This window comes from Lagopus muta, chromosome 22 (assembly GCF_023343835.1).
Source record: "Lagopus muta isolate bLagMut1 chromosome 22, bLagMut1 primary, whole genome shotgun sequence".
In the NCBI taxonomy this organism is placed as follows: domain Eukaryota; kingdom Metazoa; phylum Chordata; class Aves; order Galliformes; family Phasianidae; genus Lagopus; species Lagopus muta.
This window is the reverse complement of record NC_064454.1, coordinates 1,706,670-1,730,668: the sequence shown is the minus strand read 5'-3', so window position 1 is coordinate 1,730,668 and position 23,999 is coordinate 1,706,670. Positions and strand designations below refer to the sequence as shown.

General features: G+C 49.9%; 1 protein-coding gene across 4 annotated transcripts in view; it reads left to right on the top strand.

Annotated features, from left to right (window-relative positions):
* The window catches only part of LOC125703586 (uncharacterized), a 71,286-nt gene that overhangs the window by 29,031 nt on the left and 18,256 nt on the right, over positions 1 to 23,999 (top strand). For all 4 annotated transcript variants that reach the window (XR_007380898.1, XM_048968255.1, XM_048968254.1 and 1 more), the window contains exon 2: positions 19,813 to 19,968. Coding sequence is in view for 3 of the 4 variants with exons in the window: in XM_048968255.1 (XP_048824212.1) it covers positions 19,813 to 19,968 (156 nt within the window). In the remaining variant the exon portion in view is untranslated. The remainder of the gene's footprint in view (positions 1 to 19,812; positions 19,969 to 23,999) is intronic.

Below are 23,999 nucleotides of genomic sequence, written 5' to 3'. Positions count from 1 at the left end.
AGAGAGCAAGGGCCAAGTGCCAAAGTGCTTGTGTCACTTGCAGGAGCCAGGGCCAGGAGTTGGGCTCGGCACAACTCTTTCCATTGTGGTGACTCACTTGCTGACACTCTTTGGCTGCCCTGCTGAGCGGATGAGGCTGGGGGAGAAGCAAAGGAGCTCCTCCTTGCCCAAGGAAAGGGCAATCCTGGGGGCATCCGAGCCCTTCTGCCCATCACGGGGCTGTCCCACCCTTCTGCCCGCAATGAGGGTCTTGGTCCAGCGCCGTGCCTGCTGGTGCTGCCTTACCAACAGCCATAGCTCTGGGTTGCATCCAGGAGGTTGGTTTGTCCCAGAAACTGGGAATTGTTAGCAGCAGAATCCACCAGGAGAAAACTAAAAAAAAAAAGAAAAAGCTAAAATACTCATGAAGTCTGAAAATCATCCAACGGTTTCCCTTTCAAGTATTACAGATGTCTTTCGTATCTTTCTCAAGTTGTCATACACGACAGTTCTCTGCATGTTCTCCTCTCTTGGTTTCTCTGTTGCTGTTCTGTGTTTCAGTGGGATGCTATTGAATATGGCATATAAGAATTGGCTCTCGACTCTCAGCACTGATTGCGTTTGCGTATGCAGAAAGAGAAATTGTTTAGGCTAGCTGTGTTCCAGAACTTTATTGCATAGCATCTGACAAGGTTACATGCAGCTTGTCTGGGCAGAGCTATTTTTAATGCTGTGCTCATCAGTTGTGACTCCTTGGGTTGTGCCTTCCATCAGCAGATGCCCAGTTGCACATGTTCTGCCTTTTGTACCTGCAGAGCTTCTTAAGGGCTGAGGAAACAGGAAATCTTTTCTGTCACACTTTGAAAATAAGTTGTTAGAAAAACGTGCCCCTTGGTTTGGGCTTTTTGGGTTTGTAAGGAAGGAGTTGAAAGAATTGAACTAAATCGCTGTTTGTTTTGGTACGAAACACCAGATTTCTTATTTTTTAACAGCAGACATGCTTTCAGGTTTGGTTTTGCTGAAGGGAAGGAATTTCCCCTTTTAAAAGCCTCTTTTGGACTTGTTTTCTGCACAGAGGGAATAGCAGGAGGGAAAAATAATAACACAAATAGGCGAAAATTGCAGAAGTGCTGTTCCTAAAGGGGGAGGAAAGCCACAGAAGTGTGGTAGGAGCCCACAGGACGGTGCCCATGCTCCCAGGCCAGCTTCAGTGGCTGCTTCTCTTGTCACCCTCTGCCCGCATCTGGTCCGCAGCCTCCAGAGCCAACAGAAGTCTTGCCATTGATTTCTGAGGCTTTCAGGCAATGCTCTGTATGCATGCAAGCTAACGTGATCGTTAAACATTTTGCTAAGCCCTCTTGGCTTTTTCCATCAAACGTGTCATTTAAATAACCTAATTAAATGAAGTCCCTTCGTTTCAGATGATGTTTAGATGATGCATGTAATTGCACTGGAAGCGTGGCCGTCCGGCTGGCAGAGAGGTTAGAAAAGATGTAAAGCATTTTAGTAAAAAGAAGGCCCTCCTCGATTTTGGCCTCAGTGATGGGGATGGAAGACCAACATGTGGGTGAGAACAGCCACAGACAGCAGGCAGTCCTCAGGGGTGGCAGAAACCAGTCTGGTTTTGGCTTGTTGCATTGCGTGAAGCTTGGGCTGGTGGGGTCTTATCTCACAGATGATGCAGGGCAACCTGAGCAGGATGAGTTCTGCAGCTTTCTTGCTTGAAGTGATGACTGAATTCATCCTTCCTCCTTGTCCAGCTGTGTTGGGAAGCCTCTGTGGGGTGCAGGAGATGTCCAGGTGTCATCCTGCCTGCCCAATGTCAGGTGTTTGCTGCTCCCTCTGTGCACCAGGAGTGTCTCTGGGATGGGGGCAGCTCTGCGTAGGGAATATTTCCTTCGACTCAAGGAGTGAAACTCTTGGGCTCAGGCCTGGGCTGTGCCGGGGAGGTGGTGTGGCTGCAGTAATGGTGCTTGTAGATCATTGGCCATCAGAGAGCAGCTGGGAAGATGGTGAGACCCCAGCATGGAGGCCTGCGCCTGCTTCCTAAGGGCTCCTGGGGCAGCATCACCCAGCCTGGGCTTGTCTTGAGTTCGTCATAGGATCGAAGGGCTGTGTTAAATTGGCTCTGAGTGATGCTCATTGCCGGCAGCCTCCCCTGTGCATCCTCCTGCCCAGAGCAGGCATAGCAAGGACACAACCACGGCTCCCAGGGCATTTCAGTGAGCTCAGCTGTATGGAGACTGCACATCTGGCCAGCAGGGACACACATTCCCCAGATCCTCTTTTCTGCACCAGGAGCCAGTCCCAGGAATCCTTCGCCCTGCAGATTCGTAGTGCTGACACATCCACTCTGGCCACAACAGAGCAAATTGTTCCTTTTTATCCTGCTCCAAGTCAGAAAGTGCTCAGCATTTTAAACGAGATTTTCCAAAGGGTTCAGGCCACATCAGGTCCTGCAGGGATGGTCTCTTTCCTCCTCCCCATGTGCCTTGTTACAGAGTGAGCAGAATGCGTTTCACCTACAGCCAAACCCATCCTGCTCAATTACCACCCAGGGAGCATCCCTGCTCCATCTCAGCTCAGTAGTGCTCAACCAAGGATCTCCCCATTTGCAAACCTGACCTTGAGTGTTCAGACACACAGGCTGCAGGAAAGCGATCCGAGCAGAACCCCCTGTGCTGTCACTTCCACTTACAGGTCTTGGCGGTGACATCGCCGCAGCGGTGAGCAAACAGGTTTTTGGCTGGGGCTACTGTCTGGGGAACCTGTGTCTGGCAGAGGGGCTGCCTCCTTCCAGCGAGGTGCTTGAGAGCCTTCAGGAAGGACGATCGAGGCAACTCTGTCATTTCCTCGCTGCCCTTTTGCAGTTGGGGCTGTTTTATTTGATCCTCGTGCCCCCCCCTCTCTCCTGCAGCACTGAAGGATGTCCTTGTCCCAAAGTATTTCTTTCTGCATTCTTGCAGCATGAGCAAAGCAGGAGGGAAGGGGGCGAGGAGGGGAGATGGAAAGGGTTGGGAAAATTCTCACACAGGGCTTAGTTTACAAGGGACAGCTGAGCGTGTAAACCTGGTCTCCAAAGAGGGCTGTTCGAGCTGTTCTGGCAGTGTTTCCCCTCCTCTCCCCCAGCCTCTGGCTGAGCTGCTTCGAAGGAAAGCAGAAAGGAAGGAGGCAGGGAGTGTTCCAAAAATCAGCTCTCCCACCCTTTTAATTCCCCCTAACTGAGAGGCGAAACAACGAACCTCAGCGTGGCAGATGGGGTCGGTGTGTGCATCCTGTGTCATTTAGTTGGGTGAGTGGGCCCCAGGAGGGATGAATGTCCCCACAGTGCAAGCAGCTGCTGTGAGATGACATTCCTCACCTCCCTCTTCTTCCTTCTGTCCTTTTCTTATCCGCAGTACGGCTTGCTACAAAAATAGTTGGCATCAGAGTACCAACATGAGCAGTCAGTGGTTTTTATAGGCCCTTGCAGGCTGGGGCTGTCTGGTGGGAGGGCAGGGAACAGAACAATTCAGACTTGGGGTTGCAAAAGGCTTTTTGCTTTCTGCAGATCTATTTATAAAATTGAGCGAAGCCAGCTTTCCAATGAGTAAAATCAGCATTTATTTCTTGTCATTTGTCCTTGCAAAGCAGAAGAGGTGATGTTTGCACAGACACCCTTCCTTTCTTATTGATGCTTTGGCTCTCAGTGGGCCTGTTGACCTCTTTGGATAAAGTTCCTGTTGAGGACAGCCCAACAATGCCATCCTCTTGTCTGTCACTGAGGGTGCAAGGGGCTGTGGATCCTTAGCATGGTGCCCCAGCCATCACCCGCACTGAGCATCTTTGAACTTGTTACTAAAGCAGAGCAGAAGCTGACTTCTGCTATTGGTAACACTTGTGTTCTCATCCTGTCCCTCTGCAGCCAGTAGTGCTGTCAAAAGAAGGTCTGTATGTCTGCATTTCATTTACATCCCACGGCGTGTCTGTGCACACGCAGGTATGCCTGCATGCTACCTCAGCTGAGAAACAAGTGCTTATTGGAAACATGCTTGCTGAGAATTAACAGCCCCATACACATGTATCTCTCATTAAACGCTATGGGGTGGAGGTAGGGATTGCTGCCCCGGGCGCTCTCTGTGAGATCTCTCAGCACCATATGCAATAAATATGTTTTTAATAAGCAGTCATTAATGACTGGACAATAACAGCTTTATTAAGCTTAAATTAAAGGCATATTTGAGGGCCTTAATCTGAGACTGTATGGTGTAATGGAATGTACTGGAATTCAGCTTTTTATTATTTTATTTTGAAGCTTCTTTCAAGCCAGTAGTTGTAAGCCAGCGTGGGGAAAGGATGCATTCCCTGATGGCCTGGTCCTGCTCAGAGATCAGCTCGTGGCTGTCTACACAGAGCCTAAACCAGGCTGGGCATCCCTACTAAGGGTCTGTATTGTGTATAGGTATTGCTCCAGGGCTCTGAGCTCTCACCCTGAGCTTTGTCTCCCTGGGTGGGCACTGTTCACAGCCAGCCTTCTCCCTGCTGCTCTCATTCATTGTGGGGGCTGAGCTCCCAGCGTAGGCAGATAAAGGCTCTCAGAGATGGCTGCTGCTTAACCCCTGACTGCGGGAGGGTGCCTGGAGCTGGGACTTCGTGGGGTTGGGCTGCAGTTTGGTTCTGATACCCTTCAGCTGTCCTTGAGTTTAGCAAGCACTGTGGGTGGAAAGCAAGCCAGCAGCCGTGCCTTGCTGTGGGACCAAGGTGAGCAGGCAGGAGCAAAGGGAGCCAAGGAAGAATCCCACTCCTTATTAAATGATGATAAAACCATAGCAAAATAACAATAACACCTGGGCACAAATACCTGAAATACATTAAGCATGAGGGTTTGGCTGGAAGAATCTCAGGACAGCCTACAGCAGAACCCCAAGCCATTGCTAAGCCATTCCCATATCCCATCTGCCTGTTTCACCACCCCTGTATCCTCCTGGCCACACAGAGACTGCTGAGCTCTGTATTTCGCTTCCTTAAGCAGGTTTGTTCCCCATTTGTGCTGTCTTCCTGAAACAGCTTTCTCTTGTAGGCAGGTTTTCAAGCCCACATCCATCAGCTTCCATCCTTCCTGGGCGTACCCTGCCCTGAAATGCAGAGGGTTGCATCCCTGCTGGGCAGCACTGCAGCAGTGTTTGCCTTGGAGCTGGCTTTGGAGCTGCTCCATGCAGGTCCTCTCCTGCTCCTCCCCAGCTGGCTCTCCAAGCCCCAGAGCTGACCTGCAACGTGACTCGATGTGAATCAGCCCTTCCTCCGAACCCAAAGCATGGGACTTGCATCAGCCCTATTCCCTTAAATCCACTTAGTGTGTCCCTGTGACCCAGACCCTTGAACTCCCTGTGCTCCACTGCCTCAGCCCTGCAATCCTCCGAGCCCAGCTGTGCCCTGATCTGCTTCCCTTACCAGCTGGGCTGACCAGGATCTTGTTGCTTCACTGACTCTCCAACTGTTTTTTGTTTTATTTTTCAATTGACTTTTGAGAATTAGCATCATTTTCAGCTCTCCTTTCTGCCCCTCGTGAAGGGAATGATTCTTTCCCGAGCATTTTAAAGACAGCTTGTACCTAGGGACATAATTCCTAAGAAATGCTTTGAGCTGAGTCAGTCCAACATGTGTTGCACAAGTGTGTGTTGGAACAGATCTGAATCTGATTTCTTTTCCTGGTTCAGAGGGCACTGCAATCAGGGCAGCGATGCTGCGAGATAGCAGCTGCTCTGTGCCCTGTGACATCCCTGCTTTGCACTGGACAAAATGAACCAGATTCTTCCCCAAGTGCATCGTCTCTTCACCAGGGATCCAGCAATTTGGGTTTAGCTGCAGAGCTGGCTGAATATTCTTAGGATGAAATGGGTTGTGTATGTTTTAGCACCATGCTTTGCTCTGTTTTAACTGGAAAATGTGAGATGTTTCTGCAGAATGTTTCAGCATTAAAAGGAAAAAAAAAAAAGCTGATTTTTTGGGGGGCCTGAAAGCAAAAATATATTAATTTCTGTCTGATGCTCTTTGAATTGCTCTTCTGGACTGAGGATGTGGTGAGGCAGGGTTTAATTGCATGAATTCCATCGCTGGAAACTGAGCTAATTTTTCTTGTGTTCATCTGAGGTGCGTTGGGTCTTTGTGTTTGCCACGTCAGTGCCAGCTAATACACAGATGGCTTCAGGTCCTGCTGTAGCCACCAGCACAGCTTACCTCCTGTAGAGCTCTAGACTTCTACATATGATGCAAACAAAAGTCACATTGCTTCAAAGCTTTTTCAACAAGCAAACCAAACTTCCCACCTCTGCGTTTTGCAAGCTGGTTACTTTAGGCATGATAAATGCTTGGCTCCAGCAGAAAAGTCTGAGTGTGGAATGGCATCCCTAAACAGCAAGCCTAAGTTTTGCTAAGCAGATACAGCCCTAGCTTCTGAGCTGCCTTGAAATGCAAGGAGATGCTCTGTGAAGCAGAGCATCCTGATGGGTGTTGGCTTTTCCTTCTGATTGAGTTCCTGATCAGTGGGAGCCCTCAGCCACGAATTAATGGTTAGCACAGAAGGAGCAGGCTGTGCTCAAGGACTTGCTGGTGGAGTGCAGTTGACTTGAGAATGGCCAAGCTAAAAACTTCAAAACTTCTCAGCTCTCTGCCTCACACGATCATTTTCTCACAACAGCTTGCCAAAGTGTTTGGCTTAGCATTAATCGCTGCGTTTCCTCCAGATATAGAACAGTGTTGTGCAAGCCATTGGGTCAGCGCTCAGGGCATGGGATATCAGGCCTGGGGTCGATTTAAATATGAAATTAGCAGCCTGTTCCCTGCTGAGGGCTCTGTCTGAAAGCACACGTGGACGTGCCTAAGTGCTCTGCAGGACCGGGAGTGTAAGGACATCAGTTGAGCAGCGAATGAAGTTTGTAAACCTCATAGCCTCAAAACAGCACAGAGAGAGCATAGGGCTGCAGTTCCTTTACCTGTGTGACCCCTTTAAAAAACATCTCCCCACTGTGGAGCAGAGCTGGTGTTTACAGCTCTCAGCAGAAGGGAACCTCCTGAAGCCAAACATCATTGTGCTGAGCCCTGGTAGAACTCAAATCTTTGGCTCCAGCATGTCTAGGGACTGAAAAGCTGATGATTAGATAACTGTAAACCATCCTGATTTTACAGCTCGAGCTGGCTTTGTTGGGAAAGGGAATGAAGCACACCAGGCTCCTAGGGTAGAGGGAGAAATGGTTTTGTGATTAAATTGGATTATTTCAGCTGAAGTGTTCACCCCTGCTGCAGGGTTTGCTTCTGGTCTTGGGCAGGTCTGACTCCCCTGTGCTTCAGTTTCCCCAGTGCTGACCCTTTGCTGTGATATGTTGGTGGAAATGCAGTTTGAAAGAGATGCACTGCTGGAAGTGGGGTGCCCATTTGGGAGCACCAGCAGCTCATGCCTGGGGGCAGGAAACTCGAGACAAAACATGCTCCATTGGGTGAGGAAACCTAAGGCAGGATGCTCCGCTGGGTGAGGAAACCCAAGACAAGGTGTTCCGTTGGTCTGAGTCCAGATGAGGGCACCAGGAACTCCCGGGCTCACAGCCTCAGGCTCAAACCTCCATGTCTTTCAGTTTTCCCATCTGCAGAGTGAGATCCCAAGTGCAGTGCATGCAGCCCCACTCCGATCCCAGCCCTCTTCATCTCTCTCAGTGCTGATGGCCTTATCATCAAGAGGTTTCTTTCCTGCCAGGTTCAGCCTTCTTGCTTCTTGAGAAAGACCCTCTGGGTGTGAAGCATTCCCCAGGTTGGGCCGTGTGTTTGGATGGTTGCTAAGCTTGTCTCATGGCTGGTTAGTGCCTGATGAGATCACGGTGCTATTTAGCATTTCGTGGCTAATTCAGGATTATTCATTAACAATCAAGAACAAGCAGGTGTATGCATAGGCTGCCTTTGTGAGAAAGGACATGAGTTATTCAGGGGAACTGAAGTGCTGGTTGAACTGAGGAGCTTCGGGGGTGGTGGAGATGGAGATTTGTTTTCTGAACAGCTGAATCTAAAGCTTTTTATGCCATTAGCCCTGCAAGTGTGGTGGTTTTCATTAATGACAGTGAAGGTAGCCTTCTGCCCTATAATAAGAGAGTGCAAGGAAGGAATTAGTGGAAAAACACATCTTTATATTGGCGTGTGATAGTTGCAAAGGTATGGGAAAGCAGCACAGGGTCTGCTCGTGTCTGCAGCATCCCTGTTCAACAAAGGTTCCTCATGATGGTGCAAAGCTCTGCCCTCGTAATGCTCTCTGGTGGTCCCACAACTGAGGCCATGTTTGGGTGTTGCTGCTTTAGATCCTCATCCAGGCAACTGAGACCCGTGTCTCCAGGCTGATTTAGAGGTGTGACTGCAAACTCAAGCTCCACGTGCTGCCTGCCCAGGGAAAATTGAATCTGTGATGTGTCAGGAAGAAAAAGAAAAAAAGAAAAGGTTGACTTTTGCTGGAAGAGAAATACGGGATTAGTGACCAAAACTTGATCATTCTCTGCTCAAAGTGGAATTTCTCAGCATTCAAGTTCTGGTCGTTTTATTTTCCAATAAAACAGCTTAAGCACTTTCGAGGAAATCGGATGCTTTCTGTGAGCTTTTTTTTGTTTTTTTTTCTTTTGCTTAATTGAAAGCACAATCTTCCATTGGAAAAATGATTTAATGGACATTTCTCAGGCTGTGCGAGGAGGGATTTTAGTGGGAATAGTTCCTCCTGCAGGGAGGAAGCCTTGTGGAAGAAACATGGAGCAAAGCAGAGCTTGGGGAATGCAGAACAGCCAAGCTGTAACAGAGATGGTAATTACAGCTCTGCAAGTGAAACGTGGAGAGTGCCAAGAGCTGGCACCAAGGGGAATGGATGGAACCAAGGGGAATGGATGGAATGATGCTATTCCTGTTCCTTCCCCAAGACGTGTGCCCCATCAGAGAGGCATCCCTCCAGGCGGTTGTGTCTCCCTTGGGACAAACTGCTGTCTTCATGGGGCTAAATTGTCCCAACGTTGTTTCTTCTGGGCTTCTTGGGAGTTGTAAGTCATAGAATGGTTGAGTTGGAAGGGACGTGTAAAGGTCACCTTGTGCCTGGGTCAGTTCCTGGCCTGGAGAGCTGGAGGCCATACCATGAGCATCCAGTGCAGCTTTATGCCCGTTTCTCCAGGACCACAGTGTGCAGACTTGCATTTGATGGCATTTGGAGGTGGGAGGTGCTTGGCTTTCCATGCTGTTGGGTGAATCCTCGCTGCTTTTCACCATTACTTCTTCCTTTGTCAGTAAGGACTTCAAAACCTGTTTTCACTCCAGCCCAGGGACCAATGCCCAGCACTGCCAACTCCCACATGAAGTCTCACTGCTCCTCCTAATGCAGGCAGTCAGTTCACTTAACTCTGTGTCTTGAAAATATGAAGGAGGAGTAAAGTAGAAGGGCTTTTGGGGGCAATGTGCAGGAGGGGAAGAAAAATGTGTGCTCAGATCCCGCTAAGGGCTGAGTGTCTGGCTTTGAAAGGGATTCCAGCACCACCCGTGTTTTCCTTCCTCCACAATCACATCCACCATGCCCTGCTTTGAAGTTTAAATAAACTTAAAAGCATATCTGCTGAAATATGTTACCCACGCTGCTCCGCCGGCCTGCCTTGTGGTTCCTGATGGGGAAACACACGTGGAAGGGAAGGGGAACGCTGCTGCTCTGCATCCAATCTGCACAGAGACAGATGCTGAAACAAACGCAAAGGAAATACCAATATTCCAATGCCTTTTCTTCACCCAGTCTGTTTATGTAAACCCAATGTATGTGTGTTTTCCTAACAGTAAGGTTAACCTTCCCCCCCCCCCTTTTTGACAAATAGTAAATTCACTAAGAAATGTGGCAGAGAAATGAGTCACAAATACCAGGCTAATTTGGCAAGTACGTTTGGGCCAGAGAAGGACCTTTTTTTTTTATGTAGAAATATTTTGCTTAGACATTTTTCAAAATAAACCTTTTTGACCCTTCATTCTGGATTGGGAATGTTCAAAAATTGACAGCGACTCAAGGAATACAATGTCCTGCTTAACCAAAAGAGTAAACCAATTAGCAGAACGAAACAAAGTGGAACGCAGTGTTAAACTGGAGAAAACATTGCCATGACCCAAAGCATTCTGTTTAGATTTATTGGTTTTTTTCCTGAAAACTGTGCTGTTTGTGACCCACACTGAGTGCTCCTCTTGCTTTGCTTCCCTTCCTGCTGCTATTCTCACCACCATGGCCACAAACCCATTTTGTTCTGCCCTCAAATTATCCACACACGCTCTGCCTTTGCTCTCTTGTTTCCCCAGGGGAAGCCAGCTTGCTCTCACCTCCACGCTTCAGCTCCTTTCCTGCTTGGTGAAACCCATTCTGAGGACAAGTAATGGTTTAAAAAACAAAAATACAGCATTCATAACGATCCATCCCTACTGGTGCTGCCTCTTATTGGAGCACTGGATGCTTGCTGAGTGTCTAAGAGCAGCCCTCGCTCCGTAGCTCCCTGCTGGCTCCAGGAGGATCGTTTTGGAGCTGTGCTTTGGCACCAGGCTCCCCCCAGGCCCCACCGAATTTGCACCCAGACCCACCCAGCCCCACGCCTGCTTTAAATCATCCGCAGCCCATGTAAGTGGTGGTGATGTCAGCCTGCCCATCCCGTGCACCTTTTAAGCATAATCCCACCCCAGTTTCCCTCCCAGCCAGTTCCCACACCCCAGGGTGGGGTGAGATGCGAGCACCTTGGGAGCAGAGGGGTCGGAGCTGGCACCCACATCCCGCATGGCAAAGGACCCTCAGTCCCAAAGCCATCTGGTCTTCCCGTTGCTCCAACTGCCTGAAAACAGCTTAACGTTGCCTTATAAATGAGCTAATAGACTGTGGTCCTATAAAACACAGAGCTGTGCTCCAAGGGAATCCCGGACCAAACCCCTCTGGGGCTTTGGCAGCTCTGTAGGCTTTGTGCAAGTAACTGTGAGGACCACCTGAGCACCTCAGATGGGCACAGATCTCAGGGAGCCTCGAGCTCTGTGTCCCCCAGCATCCCAGGGCCAGCTTTGTGCAGCCCAGCTCATGGGAAGGACTTCTGCTGTGGTTTATTGGCAGCTCCTCAAAGCCTTATAATGAGGAAAGTGCTTGTGGTTCAATCCAAATGAGTTTTGTTGGTTTTTCTCAGCTAGTGAAAAGTCTGAAGGGTTTCTTATCTTGCTTCAGACGGTGGGGAATTTTTTATTTTTTTTTTTCCCATTCTGATTCAAACTGAATTTAAAAGATGGAAATTGGGAAGCGGCAATCTATTCGAATCAGAAAATCATAGGCACGGGAGGAACCAGTGCTGGAATGGCTCACCCACACATGTCCAGACAGGACTATTTTTACTCCCTCAGGATCATCCCGTTTCCTTTTGGAACAATTTGCAGGGCCAGTGTGAGCTCGTGCATTTTGCTGTTTGCACATCCCTGACAATGTCCTGGGTAAAAAAACCTGTAGGCAGATGTACCTGAGGTGGCCAGGTGGTGTTTTCCCCCTTATTTCCCCTCCATAGGGCCATGCTGAGAGCCCATTGCATGCCAGTGGAGGGCAATTACTCAGTGCTGCCCTGCACAGAGCCTTTTTCAGGTGATTCTTCTACTTTTTCTGGCCCTTCCTGTTTTTCTGGCAAGGCTGGCAGGAGAAGAGCACTCTGCTGCTGTGGTTGGGAGCTACCAGGAAGATGAAAACAAGGGAAACTTTTACCGGTGGCTCGAGGCATCCAAAAAAAATCATTTTTGCAGTGATTTGGAGCCACAGATATGTTTGGGAGCGGGCACCTCAATAGTGCCATTCATTGGGAGCCCACGGCCCTTCATGGGGACGGGATCCTCAGTGCGTGAGGAGGTGACATGGGCGAGGAGCAGCCGCCCTTGGCAATCCCTTGTCAAAGCAGGGAGGGACTGCTGTAAGGGCCTGCTAAAGCCGGCACGGTGCCTCTCCTGATGTTTCTCTGCATTCTCAGCCACCGAAGGTGGAAAAGCTGGGATGTGGATGTGTGCTCCATTGGGACCAAAAGAATGTTTGTTTGCACCAAGCGGAGCTGAACAGCCAGAATGGTCCCACCCAGAGCATCCTCGGGGTCCTCAATGGCACATCCCAACACTCAGATCCCAGCTCTACCCCAGGATGTGCCATCACCCGTTTGCAATGGGGTTTGAGCAGGGACGTGTCCCAGTGGGATGACCTGTGGGATCTTCAGCTTCTGCAGGCGCATGGAATCAGCACCTGGCAGGAATGGAGCTGAGGATTTGCTGAACTGGGAATGGAAACAATCTGCAGTTCAAGCAAAAGGAGGGGGGAGACAAGAGGGGTCCTAGGCATTTGAAAACAAATATTTTCAAATCAGTTTTCTGTTAGAAATGCCTAAGCTGGATGTTTCTCCTCTCGCAAGGCTCAGGCATATTCTTTTCAAAGGAAGCCTGAAACCTTTTAAAGAGAAATATCAAAGGAATCATTTCTTTTCACTGACATTTTTCATAAAAACAAAATATATTTCTTGACAGGCCACGAAGTGACCCAGATCATCAATCCAAATGCAAACGGGCGTTCAGGAGAGCTTGCAAACATATCAAAGAATTCTGGGCCAGGCCTTTCCTTTCCATTTTCACTGCAGCTGCTGCCACTGCTGTCAAGAAACATGAAAACAGGGCAGGGAAAATGCCTCCTTGTGCGTGGTTTTGGCGTGAAGGCTTAGAAGAGCTGGTTTTGTGCTTACACCCCGTCCCTGGGCTGTTTGAAACATAAGCTATGTATACATGTGTAGCATTGAGCACAAGGCAGGTCATCAGGCCATGTCACTTGTCTCCCTTCCCAACCATTTATCCCTGGGGTCCCAATTGCTTGTGTTATTCCAAAAATGCTGATGATGTCTGTGCTCTGGATGGATGGAAAGCTTCTCCTGGCAGTTGCCTTCCCAGCGCTTTGTTAGCCGTGCTGGTGATGTTGAAGTAGCAATTAGCAGCTCATATCAGACCAGGGGCCCCACAGCACTGGGACTATCTAAGCAACAACCTAATCCCTGTTACCTGTAAGCATCCATGTGAAATAATTCTTGCAAGGAAGGAGGAGATCTTTGTTCACTAAACTGATGCCAGTTCATCCACTGACCCTTGCAGGGACATGAGAGAATCGTTCCCGGAACATGATTCCTAATTGCTTAAGAAACTAAGCCCTAAATCCCACTAGCATTAAAGGTTCTTTGGCAACTTGGGATCATGGTACCCTTCAGGGGCCAAAAAGAGCCGCAGTTTTCAGCTGTGTCCTCCAATCTTAACAAAGGATTCCCTCTGTGAGCATCATGGCCAAAGCTCATCTGCTGTGCACCAGGAGGGACGGTGCAAAGCTGCGTCTTCCCAGGACTTGATGGCATAGGAATTAACCTCCCAGAAAAATGCTTTTGTCTTTTTGCACTCAGCTTTTCAACAACAACAACAGCAATATATATGTATGTATATGAAAAACAATATGGGAAAAGTGATAGATTTTACCATGGGAAAAAGTTGTACTTTCCAGAGCAGACTGGAGATATTATTGGCACAGCTGCTCAGGCAGTAGGGGGTCACTGTCCCTGGGGGTGTTGCAGAGCTGTAGGGATGTGGCACTGAGGGATGTGGGCAGTGGGCACGGTGTGGTGGGTTGGAGTTGGACTGGGGATCTTTGTGGTGTTGGCTTTTGCTGTTCTTCCAAGGTGTTCAACAGGGGATGTGACCACCCTAAAGCCCTTCCTGGGATGCACAGGGATGTGAGCAGTGGCTGCAGGATGCTCAGTTCCCAGCCACGCTGAGCACTGAGAGGAGCTGCCCTTATCTCGGGGTATTAGCACTGCTATAAACCTGATAATGCTGGAGTTTCCCATAAAAATCCAAGAGGTGGGACTCCCATGGAACGGAGGCTTCTCAGCATTGGTGCCACATATGGAAATAGTGCAGAGGCTGCGTTTTCAGCCGCCACGACTGCAATTTGAAGAGAAAAAGAGAGGTATTCCAACTATTTTGTCTTTAAAAGGAAATACTGAATAGCTTATGGATAAGACATTAACAGGCCTAGACCACTCGTGGTCATTAAAGAGCCCTCGGCTCTATTTGCGGGAGGGGAACCGGGGGTGTTAGTCTTGGACTGCAGCCCAAATTCCAGTTTGAGGAAACACATCCCGACTACCTAAAATTCCACCTGCAATTGGACTCAGGTACCAGGCCTCTGGTCCCTGCAATCCATGGGTCTGAAGTATTGGGTATCTCTGTACATCATCAGTGCTACCAGGCAGAAGAGCTGTCTCAGTGCACCCAGTTCAGCTCGGGGTCTGGAGTTCATCCCCCTGCAGGAAAGCAAACCCCTCACTTCGGGGTAGGAATTATGGTTCTGACCTCAAGCCTTTATCTTTAAAGGGAAAAGAGTTCTTCAGAGGTGGGATGGGTCCTGTGGTGGAAAGCTGTGATGCTTCATAATCAGAAACACAGGGAGCAAAGGGATAGTGGGGTCCAGCACACGTCTGGTCCAGCATCCCTGCTCCAACTTCAGCTTTCTAATGATGTGCTGCCCCTGCATCAGCCCTCACCTGCAGTTCTGCACAGCATTTGGTGTCTCTTCTAGGGAGAGTGCCATCAACAACCCTCATCCTCGTTTTGCAGTAAATATCCCCTCCCATCCTGCAGCCCTGCCTGCTCTGTGCAGCCACTGCTGCATTCCAGCCCAAAGGTGGCCCCACTGCGGCTGTAGGAAAAGTGATGTGCACAGAGCAAGAATCCCTCCAGATGAAAGGTGGTGATAGTTGCAGACAGTTATTTTATCTTCCTCTGACTTTAAAGATAACACGCTACCAGCATGTGAAAGGGCATCATTTTTCTTCTCTGGGAGTTATGATCTTGGTCCTGCTCCACCCCACGGATTACAGCTTTGCAGTGGAGCTGTTATTGCTTAAAAAGCAGATCAAATCACACATTCCCACCCTTTTTTTCACTTCATCTTCTCTGCGCCCCAGAACTGGCACGCTGATGGCAGAGAGCAGCTTACCTTAGCAACCGCTCCCGCAAATAGGGCTCAGGTTCCCAAGTGCACAGGGAATTGCAAATTGGAGAGAAACTGTGTGTTCAGATATAAATATTTTTCACACCTTGGCAAAGCATGTTTCTCCTTGACTTTCTGAGTGATGATGTTCTCTGCTATCACAGCTTTGCATTTCATGCTGGCCCTGGAGGACTTTTCCTGCCCATCTCAGCGCTAACGCTGCAAACAGCAATTGTGATGTGAGAAGGGGCTGCTCAGAACTGCATGGCAGTACATTGGAGCATCCAAGGAACAAATCTGGTTATGGCCCTGGCACGTTTAATCCCAGGCACATCCCTTGTTTGATGGGGCAAATCTTAGATGAGGAACTTCATTGATGAAGACAATTGTGGGGCTGGAAGCAAGGAGTGATTTGTTGTTTCAGATGAGACTTGAGGCAAAATCCACACCGATTCTGAGGATGCCAGAATTTCACTTGAAGCTTTTTCTGGCATCCCAAGCAGAGCACACGGTGGCTGAGCTGAAGGAACTGCTCCATGGGAGCCTCCAACCCAGCCCAACATCATCCCAACTCAACCCAATGTTATCAGTTGTAACAGGGTACTAAAGGCAGCTTTTCCTTACTGCTCTGTCACAGCCACAAGACATGTGAGTGGCCCGCTTCACCCAGCTATTTCCCCTCGTTTTCAGCCTTCTGCTTATTTGTAGGAGGATGTTTTGCTTTCACCACCAGGCACGTGCAGCATTCCTGCTGTTTTAGAGGACCAGCGTATCCCAAGCATCCTCCCATGGGCTGAAGGAGCGGTGCATGTCAGAGACCAGCGTGGGTGAAGGATGCTATGAGCATTCCCATGGGAGCTGGTGCATTTCGGGGCAGGTTGGGGTGTTGAGGATGGGCTGGCCTTGCTATGAGAGGTTTCCATTTTCCACCTTCCAGGCAATCGCCGAGGAAAGAGATTGTCTCATTTTTTCGTGTACGTATATCTCGTCTCATGGTTGCCGAGGCAACACTGTATATGTTTGCAGGCTGGAAGGATCTGGGGATGGAAAATGAAGCCAGGGAGTGGACCGAGGAGAAAAGTCCAGCAGGAATTTTCCTCTGGTCTTTTGCGGCCGATTGGTTCCCGCTAATTTAAGCCCCTCTCCTGGGATTAGTCATCAAATCTGAGATTTCCATTTTTATTATTTTAAATCAACCACGGCTGCTCCTGGGAGGCCGTTTTTCATGTTAGAAATTAACCTCGCTGAGATGCAGCTGGTGGGGGCTGCGGGAGGGGAGCCAGCAGTGGGGTAATACCATAGAAACACAAACAAGGTACAACAGCTCTGCTTCCAGCCCTGCCTCGGGACACCTGCGTTGTCCCACTCGTTGCCTGTGCTTGGTTTTAGGGTTCCCCTGGCTCGAGGCATTGCTGGGGTGAGCCTCATTTCTTTTCCTCTCAGCTTTAGGGTCATAGGGCTGCAGAGGTGATGGAGGAAGAGGGCATTCTCCATCAGTGTACAGGGACACGGTGATGTTCTTTGCACGCTTGGGGAGGGCACGGCGCAGTGCTCAGAGCAGCACACGCAGTGTTACAGCAGAGCGTTTTCAGCTGTTGGGAAAAAGGCTGTAAAACACAATTCCCACCATCAGCAGCCCTGTGGGCCCGGGGTACATCAAATCGGGTATTTTGCCTCTGGCAGCAACCAAAACCTGATGCGCCAGCAGATGGTGAACCCTCAACCTTTAATTGTTTAATGCCACAGCCAGCCAGGACATTTTTTGTGATCCCATTAATCTTTGCTGTGAAGGAAAGGCTGTTGGAACCACATCCATAGCTTGCAACCGCCTGGTTTTTCCCATCATCTAAATAACCAGCTTTCTGTAGCTACCCCCCAATACTGCAGGTTAGCAGAAGAGAGGGAAAGATGCTGCCTGCAGCCTTTAAAACCCCAAACTATCAGAAAAAGAAGAGGTATAGCATGAGTCTCTGTATCTCAAATGGAGATGGGCAGCATCCCAATGGGAGATGGGCAGCATCTCTGTGCTGCTTGCCTGCACCCCACCTGCTCTCCAGCTCCATCACATTCATACAAAGGGAAGGAAAGGAAGCATGGGAGGGAGGGGGAGAGGGTGTTTCTGGTATTGAGCAGCAGTGCAGGGCCATTTCTCTCGGCAGCTGACAGTGTAAATGCATTTCCTGGCAAGCTGCTCGCTCTGTATTAAAATTCTTGATGAAGATTATTAAAGTGTGTTTATGAAAAGCCTGCGAGTGCTTCTTGGACTCTGAGCTGGCTTTTCAAAATGAGATGTTTGGGTGCGGGCTGAGCGCTCGCGGGTTATTAAATCCAGCCTGCCCCAGCCCCAATGCACGGGGTGCAGCTGCCCATGCAGCCTGTGCAGCCCCTCACCATGCCCAAAGCATTGCTGCAAAGACACTTGGGCATGCTGCAAGATTGAAGGAAATGCTCATGACCCTCTGAACCCAGCTTGGGCTGCTGGGTGTGATGGTGATGCGGGGCCATGCTCCAGCCCCTCTGGGGACTATAGGGCTGGAGCAGTGAGCCCTGCTGTTTGTGCTGGCAGAGCTTTGGGAGATGTCTCTGCACTGGAGACAGAGCCCTCCAGTGCCACACACAGAACATCCCACCCACTGTGCCAGCAACTGTGCTGACACCTCGAGGTCCCCCAGCACCACGTAGCCACCTGCACTCTCTCCTGACCCGGTGCAAAAAGCCCCTTGCACACGCACACATGCACAGATTCATGCACACCCACCTCCATGTAATCCCTTGCACACACGTGCAGATGCACACACAGCTTCATGCACACCCCTTGCACACATGCTTGTGCAAACTGCATGCACACCCCTTGCACACACACACACACCCGTGCTGCATGCACCCCCATGCACACCACGAGCGCCCGGGGCAGCAGCTTTGGCCCGGGGCTTGGCTCACTTTCCTGCATGCTTTCCCCTTCCAGCTTCAAGCAGGATTTTTAACATGGGAGACCAGGTTGTATATCTAAATATATGTCCTTTAAAAAAAGACGTTTCCAAGAACAATGGTGGAAGCAACCCAAAAATGTGCTAAGGAGGACGAATGCATCAGGACTGGAGTCCAAGCAAAATATCGGAAGGGTGAATCAGAAAGGAGGAAAAAAAATAGGAACGTATGGAGTTTTTAAAAGTTTTTTTTTTTTTTTTCCTTTTTAATGTTAATGGCAGTTTTTCAATTTGAGCTTCAAGTGCTGGAGAAATGTGTCAACTGCTGCTGCCCTGAGCCATATTTCGGAGGGGTGCAAAAGCATTGTTGTGGTGACAAGTTCAAGATGGTTTCAATCCAACCCCTTTTAGCCATTGCAAAAATGTCTTTGCTATTATTATTATTAATTGGGCTCATTAATTTGTGTCCTGCACTTTCCCTCAGCTCCTCTGTCTCTGTGCAGAGTGATTCCCCTGGTGGCGTTTGATTAGTGGGGCTAATTAGAGCCCACTTACACAGGTTGGTCTCAGCCACAGCTCCCCAGTCCCTCCCAGCTGCAATTAGAAACAACTCATAGAATCACTCAGCTTGGAAAAGACTTCTCAGACCCCCAAACCCAACCCCAGCCCACCCCATGCCCACTGCCCACCTCCCTCAGTGCCACATCCCCACGGTGCTGGAACACCCCCATGGTCAGTGACCCACCACCCCCTGTGCAGCTGTGCCTGTTAACGGTGGGGAGTGATTTATGGCAGCTTCTCAAAGGGTGAAAACTGAGCTTTTCTTAAATCTCTCTATGGGGAAGTCAGGTATGCACCCATGGGGTGAGCAGACGGCACAAAACCAACATGAGTGATGGTGGAGTGATGAGGACAGGGACAGCCTGTGTCTTATGGGCATGGCACTGCTTTCAGGCTGCAGGGCAGGAGCACATCGTGGTGTATGGTCATGAGCACACCTCGGCTCTTGGGTTTGCTCCTTCCTTTAGGATTGGCTCGGCCCCTTTGTTTGCCTGGAGCTCTCTGAGCCCCGCTCCCATCTTAGTGGAGGTCGCAGCCTAAAGAGCCTAAAGAGGACTGATTGCAGAGGGTGGATGGAGAGACCATAAAATCAAAAAAAAAGCAATAAAATCTTGGATTTGATTGCACAAAACAGGAAGAAAATCCGTTCTCCAGGCCAATCAGGATGGCCCAGGCAGAGGTGGGATCACTCCCAAGTTCATACTTGGTGACTGCAGCATCCGTCAGGGCTACAGACAATCTGCGTCTCATTAATCATCCCATATAAACAGAGGGGGACTCTCTGGAGCAGAGCGGTGTCGCTGGATGAATGGCCTGCTCTTGGAAAATAAACATTTCCAACTCTGCCCCGGCGTTTATTTTTGCAGAATGCCTTTGCTGTGCTGCAGTGCTTTGCTGACAGCAGGACACGCACTGCCCTGGGACAGCCCAGACCCATCCCGGGAGGCCTGGAGTGATGCAGAGTGAGAAACACCCCCCATAGAATGGCATTTTTTGTACAGAAATTGGGAGTTTTCTTTTTTCCCATCTACAAAAGGCTGCCAGGTGCAGGCTGGGATCCGCGCTCACCCAAACATGCCTTTAATTCTGATTTATTAAGATGGTTATTGTATAGATGATTAGAAACATATTCAGGGAGATTTAAGGGCCTCGGAGCAGACATGCAGCCATTACAGAGCTGTTAATCCTCTATAAATATGCTTTTAATCATGCCAGTATTTAACATTCGATAACTGTCCTATTAAATGTAACATATAGCTGGTGGCTTTGATATCAAGAATGACAAGCTGTTGCTCTCTCCCACAGACTCACTGGCTTCTGCTGCTCAGGAAATACCCCCAAACCCACCTGTGGACGCTCACCCCAACCCTCACCCTCCCACCCCAAGGCTCTGGGTTGATGCTTGCAAATTCCTGCATGAGGACCACCAGCAGGAGAGGGATTCACTGCAGGCTGTGGCAGGTGAGTGCCTTTTCACAACTGGGAGGGATCACCAAGCCCAACTCCTTTTATTGCTGCCTGCTTGTTCTTTGGCATCACTCAGTGCATCTGCTGCCTTTGCCCTGCAGAGCTGCATGCAGCTCTGACATCAGGAAGAGTAAATTCTATGACCAACCCATATTTTGGGACTTTTCTGGTGGACAGAAGGAAGCAAGCAAACCCCATACGCTCAGTTGGTTATGAATGACATAACTTGGGCAGGTTCCCATGTGTCTGTTCCCCACGGTGGGCAGGCTATGGGAGAAAGCAGGCTGTGTGTGTGAAAAAAAACAATAAATGTCACTCTGTGACACACACACTCATCCCATACGTCCCACAGTGCTTGGGGAAAAGGGCGGCTGCCCTTTGCTTTGCAGGAATCCCAGCATGAAATGATGTCTGTGGCACTGCTGGGTCCATGCCAAGGGCTGAGGTATCCCCGTCTGCCTCGGCTGTTGGGCTTCCTTTGTTGATGGTTCTGCAAATCGATGTTTTGTCCCCAACACCGCCCGGCTGTCCCTTGGTTGGGGCAGGACAAGGGGCCATTCTTCATGGAGAACAGTTGGGGATCTCATGGCAGGGTGGTTGGCCTCCAGCCATCGCCTCCCACCGCCCTCCACACCTCGGTCACAACTGGGCCATGCCATCCACTGGGACCCGTGCCATCTGTGGCAGGGGACAGGAGCAGCCAGCAGCAGCCAGGGGTGGCCCTGTGTTCACAGCGCATCGCTGGAGCACATGCAGCAGAAGGGCTCAGATGAGAGGGGTATGGAGATCTTAAGGTGCTTTCTTAGAATGGGTTCGTTTGCACATTTCTAGGAGGGGTGCGGGGCAGCAGAGTGCTGTGTGATGCACGGTGCTGTGTGATGCACGGTGCTCTGAGCTGCTGGCTCGCTGCCGACAGCACAAATGCAACAAATAAATGGCTCCCCCATCTCCTGCAAACCCAGGAGCAGCCCAAGAAGTGAAGGTTAAGGCCCCCGGTGCTCCCAGCTCCGTTTCCAGCACCTCACCTTGTGCCTCGGTGCCTCTCTGTGCGCTGAGCCAGGCAGGCACTTGGAGCAGGAGCTGTTTGCTTTGGCTCACAGCAGGCTTTGTGCAGCCGCCGGCCAGCTTTCCACAGCCCACCCTATGGACATCCCTCCCCGAGCACCTACCTGGGCCGCCGGCACCACCGCGTATTTTGGCTGTGCTGTGCTGTTTCTGTGCCGACCTCCCCCTGAAGGTGTCAGCTGGGGGGGCTGTGAGGACCTGCCACCCCCTGCCCATCTCTCTGTGAGCCATCATTTCCAGCCCTGCAATATTCCCTGCATCTTTTTGCATCATTCCCTGTGGGTTGGGAGTGTGGTGTAGCTCAGGGTGCAGGAGGCTGTGTGAGCAAGGATGCTCAATGTGGAAAGAAAGGGGAAAATAAATCACAGCTGTGACTTTTAGCCCTTTGCAGTCCTCAGTGCTCAAAGTAATGCAGGATCTGAGAGAGGGCAGGGGCACGGCTTGGTGCTGCTGCTCACCTTCCCCAAGCACAATGCGTTCAGAATCCTGAATAGATGTTTTCATCACATCAAAACCTGCCTGCAAAATGCTGTCTGGCAGAACTCTATTCAGCTGGAAAAACACCGGCTCGCTCTCGCTTTGAGTTATCTCTATGGACCTCATACAAAGTCTCATTTATTCGCTCCCTTTTCGGATGGCCTCCACTTCTCCATCTCCAGGCGTTCACAAATCACGATTTGCATCTCCAGCATCAGCACTCAGCAAGAACTCTCTATTTCATTTTGCTTCTGTTGCTGCCGTTTCTTCTGCCTTTTGATTCCCTCTTGGACGTCTTTGAGCTTTTTGCTGACTCTGAGAGCTAGAAAAATGCTTTTTTCTTTAGTGCTTCTGATGCTAATGAAATTTTTCAGCCCCAGCACATGAAATCAAGCAAGTATTTGGTGTCTGTCAGCTCCCAATGAACTTATCTGCACTGCAGTAGGGCTGGCTATGTTTAGGGCTATAACACAACAGCACGAAGTCATTGTTATCCTAGGACCATGCTGTGTTATTTCTGTCCATCCTGGTATCTGGGGGGAGCAGGGACACTTCTGGCCTCTCCAACTTAGTATTTTCCTGGGGGAAATCTGAGTGCAAACAGAGTAAGTCAGTACATCTATTTAGGGACATCTGGGGAGGTTCATTTTTTGCCGAGTGTAGAATTTGCTTGAACAGCTTTGTTCAGTTCTCACTGAGGTTAAATCTCTGCTAAAAGAGCAGTGCTGCACTGCACAGCTGCCCAGGGAGTGGGGGGTCACTGTCCCTGGGGATGCTCCATAACCATGGGGATGTGGCATTGAGGAATGTTGGCATGGTGGGGCGGCTTGGGGTTGGACTCAGTGATGTTGGAGGCCTTTCCCAACCTTTATGATTCTATGGTTCTGTACTCCGTGTGCTGCTGCCTGCAAACCAGGCCTTGGGCTGCTTTGGGATGGGGCTGTCTCCATCAGTGCTGGGCACAGATTGGCTGCGTGGGGGCTGTTAGAATGGGAAACCTTCCCTAGAAAACCCCTCCTGGCTGCAGCTCCTCCTTACACCTCCTTCAGAGCCTCATACAGCTTCAGTCTGCTCCTAATGAAAGCAAGCCAAAGCCTGCCTGCTTCCTACCACCCACAGGCAGTCAGTCCACCAGGCCCAATTCTGGCAAACTGGGCAGGGTTAAACCTACCCTCAGTGCTACCGGCCCCTATAAAGAGTCTGACAACAAACCACCCCAAAAGCATGAAGGACATCTGTCCTTCCCCAGCATCTCCACCTTTCTGGTGCTCCCTGACACCAGGAGATGGAGGTGGCCAAGGAAGGCCACAAAGTTACTTCATCCCTCAATCATTTTCCCCCCTTTGCCTTCGTTAAACTGCAGTGCACCCTTCAATGCGAGGAAATGGCATCCACGTTCCTCTTTTACTGCTCACAACTATTCGGTGATTAAGAAAATGGGGGATCTGGGGGCACTCATTCTTGACCTCGGGGAAGGCAGGAGGCTTATAAAAGCTCTAAGTGCTGCAGAAATTATGAGGCAATTAAAAATCAGGGCCAGAGCTGGGCCTGGGACAATAAAAACGAGAGGAACTGATGTCAGCCCCGTGCGGGGCGTGGGGAACCACGACCTGTTCAGCCCCAACTGGAAATGCAGGAGCATTCGTCTCAGAGTTTACCAAATCTGAGCTTGGGTTTCTCGAGCTTCCAAGAGCCAATGAACCCAAAAATCAATGGAGATGTCAGTGCAGATTAGAAGGGTGCATTTTCTAATCGCAGCTCTCGTTTCTTTTGGAGCTGGGTGTTTCCAAGAGCAGGAACTGATGTCCTCAGGTGAGGCTATGTCAGATCCAGTGGTGGAGTCCCCATCCCTGCAGGGGTTCAATAAGGGGATGGATGTGGTACTGAGAGACGTGGACAGTGGGCATGGCAGGGATGGGTTAATGGTTGGAGATGAACCCAGTGGTCTTTTCCAATCTTAATGATCCTGTTCTCTTCTGTGACCAGTGGTTGGGTTTTTCCTTCAGGTGTCAATGACTTCTTGTGCAAACCTCTTGTGTTCAAGTGCGTGGTGGCAGGGAGTGAATGCTGCTCTCTGCATCCTCTTAGGAAAGTCCCAGAAAGTGTCACCTGGCTCTTAGATCATGCTGAGAACATTTGCCCACGTCCTCTGACCAGCTGTAAAACAGGAAAGGACCAAAAAAGGAGAGTTTTTCAGTCTGCATTCACTAAGCTCTCACCCTGCAGGTTTGCTCAAGTTTGGTCATGTGTTTGCTTGTCTGTACTGGAGTGCTGGCAGGATGAGAGCAATGTGGGTCTATTTCCTTGGCACGGAAAGGACCCAGAACAGAACCCAGCTCTGGCCCAAATGTCCCAAAAGGGTCCTGGCCACTGTGAGCAGCTCCAGTTGGAAGCAAACTCCCAAAACCAGGTGGGTGAAGCCAAGAACAGGCACAGCTCATTGCACATAAATGATGGCGTTCTCACATCCTCCCACAGCATCC